The sequence below is a fragment of the Anabas testudineus genome, chromosome 9 (assembly GCF_900324465.2).
Source record: "Anabas testudineus chromosome 9, fAnaTes1.2, whole genome shotgun sequence".
In the NCBI taxonomy this organism is placed as follows: Eukaryota; Metazoa; Chordata; class Actinopteri; order Anabantiformes; family Anabantidae; genus Anabas; species Anabas testudineus.
The window spans coordinates 20,932,246-20,935,607 of record NC_046618.1 but is presented as its reverse complement, the minus strand read 5'-3'; the positions used below and the strand labels follow the sequence as shown (position 1 = coordinate 20,935,607).

Here is a 3,362-nt window from a genome sequence, read left to right as displayed (position 1 = left end):
GATTTTCTCTAAAGTGTAAAAGTTTCCAGACTCACCAAAACACCGTCTGCGCTCTATCCAACAGTTTAAAACCATCTTTGGAAAGTTTCATATTTTCCTCAATATTTGCCTTTGTAACTGTTTTTTTCTAGTTCTGCACCTTTTTGTTAGTCTTTACGTGCTGTGACACACATAAGGATTACGGTACTTTGCCACCTCTCGTTTTAACTCATCAATCTCATGAGTTAAGTCTTCCCAGCTGGTTGATTACCAGACTCACTGGTTTAAATTGCAAATAAAAGTAGAATAAAACACCTTGGAACATTATATTATTTGTTATTCAAAATAGTATCATGTTATCATGACCAGATCATATCAGATGTTGAAATTGGGAAATTTGATTTTTGTTTTGAAAGATATTTGCTTATTTTTAATTTCATGTTATATAGGTTGTGTCATGTTTACCTCTGGGTTGCATATTTACAATTGAGGACAACTCATTCTTAAAACAATATTTTTTCTTTCTTGATTTCAGGTGCTCAACGGTTTGTGGCGTCTTTTGTAGTATTTTTCACTTAATAGCCTAATGCACTAAATGTAGCATAATGACTTTTCATTTTATTACCAGCAGATGATGCTATTTGCTTTAACAAATTCTATTATCTTCCCACCCATGAAATGCTTTACAATCATTTATTGTAAAAATGCATTTAATTTCAAGGGAAAAAACATTCAATTATGGTTAATGCAAAAAAAAAGCCTTGATAAAATACATTTAAATTTAAATATAGGAATTATTATATTCAAGGGTAAGAATACTGAAAAGTGAGTATTTTATTTGTGCATAGAACTGATTCACAAAACAAGTTGTTGAGAAATAAAAATTAAAAAAATCACATAATATAAGCACATAAATGATTGAGGAGTCTTTGTTGTACACAACCAAACAATTTGGAAAAAAAACATACATAGTTCAAAAGATGTCACTACATAAATGACCATAAATAATGTTTGTCAAAAATACAACAACAACAGTATAAAAACAACAATAAACCAGTTTTTTAGGCCAGTTTCACAAACCTCTCACTGGCTTCCCACAGTTTTTTTGCTACGCCTGCGTCTCTTGCGAAAGGACGCAGAGTGGCAGGTCGGCAGTCAACAAAGTAACCACCGCTGTGTTTGGCAGCTTCATCTGACACAGCACAGTAGATGACAGTCTGAGCTCCGATCTCACATGGCAAAAAAAACATCCACATGATCACCTGCATAAGCATCCGAAACAGGATGGAGTAGTGGCATGTCCACGCACTTTGAACAAAACCTGAAGAAACACACGTAAGCAGTAGATTAGATGTAGAAAGTCAGCATTTTACAAAATGTATGATAGGAATGTGCTGTTTGAAGAAAATCCCCAAGCTCTGCATGGATAAGCTTGTATTATTATGAAAGTATATAATTCAAAAATACTATTATTTTATTTTCCAAATCTAATATATGTCATATAAATGAAAACAAGCTATATTTGTAAAGTACGTATCTAAAAACCTGTGAGCCAGTGTGAGAGTTATTTGCTATTTTAATGTGTGCAGTACATCTCTTTTTTTTGTGTAAGCTTTACTTAAGTTAAGTTTTTTTTAATTTATTTTTTTTTTATTGTATTCCTCTTTGCCAAGCATAATGACTCTTACCAGGGTGAACGGAATAAGAGGTCACTCCTTTCCCCTCTGTGATACGGGCTAGTTCCTGGCTGAAATAGATGTTGGCCAGCTTGCTGCGGCAATAGGTGAAGAAGGGCAGCAGGTTATAATTGAGGTCCTGGAAATCCAGTTTCTGGTATTTGTAGTTGGAACACGTGAGGGTGACCACTCTGCTTGGGGCACATTCCTTCAGACGAGGCAGAAGTAGATTGGTTAGAAGGAAGTGACCCAAGTGGTTGACGCCAAAACACATGCTGAAGCCGTCATCTGTCCAGTCAAGGACACTGGGCATGGCTGAATAAGAAACACAGATGCAGAAGAAAGTGGTCAGAACAACGAGGTAGAGAAAACAGAAGGACTTCAACAAAACAAATCAACAAATGTCAAATGGGAAAGAGAGAGTTCATCTCCTAATCATTTCATGCTTCTTTCCTAATGCTGATCATTCTTAGTAGACACGTCTGTATTTAAAAACAAGAGAGCTCTGTGTGGTTTCCCATCTCACCTGCATTATTAACCAGGATGTCGAGCCTCTTCTCTCTCTGGAGGAAGCTCCTACAGAATTCCCGTACAGACTGCAGGTTGGCCAGATCCAGCTCCATGTGAAGGACGTTTAGACTGTGACTCCTGAACTTGATCTCCCTCACAGCCTTTTCAGCCTTGCCCGGGTCTCTACAAGCAATGATGACACGCGCACCTCTCATTGCCAAGGCGACAGCTGTTTCTTTACCAGTGCCAGAATTCCCACCTGTAAAAAAAAACAGCATTGATGTGTTAGTTGTCATGTGAGGCTTATTACTAGTAGAGGTCAAGGTAACATATCCTGCAATAATCAGTTTCCTATTGTGATATCAGACAAGAAACAGCAATGTTTGATGAATGTCATTGTGCATTTTTATTCAAATATACAGTACAGTCCTGTGCAATAAGCAAGATGCTTATTTACCTGTAATTAGAACAGTTTTGCCATCAAGTCTTTTCACGTCGGTGCAATACCTCCTCTTTTTCATCCATTTTAAAATAAAAAAAGAAACTAGAGATGTAATTATTGTATAGAGAAAATACATTTCCCTGTTAGAAGCTGATATCCTTATAATTAGCTGAGGTGCTCCTGCTGCTACTAGCTACTGTATGTGAGCCTGGAGCTAATGTCAGCTAGCTTGTTAGCCTGCTGGTTAACTAAGAAAACCTGCTTTTGTTTTCCAGCTTTTCGTCCATTCTGGGTCTTGTCGCGCTAAGTTCGTATAATCGTGGCACAGATTATACTCACTACACACAACAGATCACAGCTTTGTTTAATTTGTCTGTCGCGTCCTTTTCATTCTGGACCACTTCACAAGATGTAAAGTAAAACGAACTGCGCATGCGCCAAAATGCTCAAATCTCGCAAAGTCCTGCGAGAGTTGATTGTTTGAATTTGGGTGAGACTTTAAATACAAATTGAAAATTTGGGCCGAAATTAGTTTAAAACGTGATTATTGTCAATCATTAATAACATCTGCTGCTGCGATGGAAGAACAAAACTGCCGACCTTCCTCAAATTAACTTTTGTTAATTTATAACCCAACTCATGCCATTAGAAATTAGGTTAGTATGTTATTTGAGTGACCTTATTCTGCTTTTACCCTTCACAACACTTTTTCAGCCAAGTGTGTTGTAACACAGGTAGGACTTGTCCACACAGGG

At 37.1% G+C, this 3,362-nt stretch overlaps 1 protein-coding gene across 1 annotated transcript; it reads right to left on the bottom strand.

Annotated features, from left to right (window-relative positions):
- Positions 1-814: 814 nt before the first annotated feature.
- si:dkey-174n20.1 (uncharacterized protein LOC796174 homolog) lies at positions 815-3,024 on the bottom strand. Its single transcript, XM_026342662.1, has 4 exons — positions 2,623-3,024; positions 2,182-2,424; positions 1,668-1,970; positions 815-1,300 (listed from the first exon to the last, which is right to left on the bottom strand). The coding sequence occupies exons 1-4, from the start codon at positions 2,741-2,743 to the stop codon at positions 1,041-1,043; spliced, it is 927 nt and encodes a 308-aa protein (XP_026198447.1). The 5' UTR covers positions 2,744-3,024; the 3' UTR covers positions 815-1,040.
- Between the last annotated feature and the right edge of the window lie 338 nt (positions 3,025-3,362).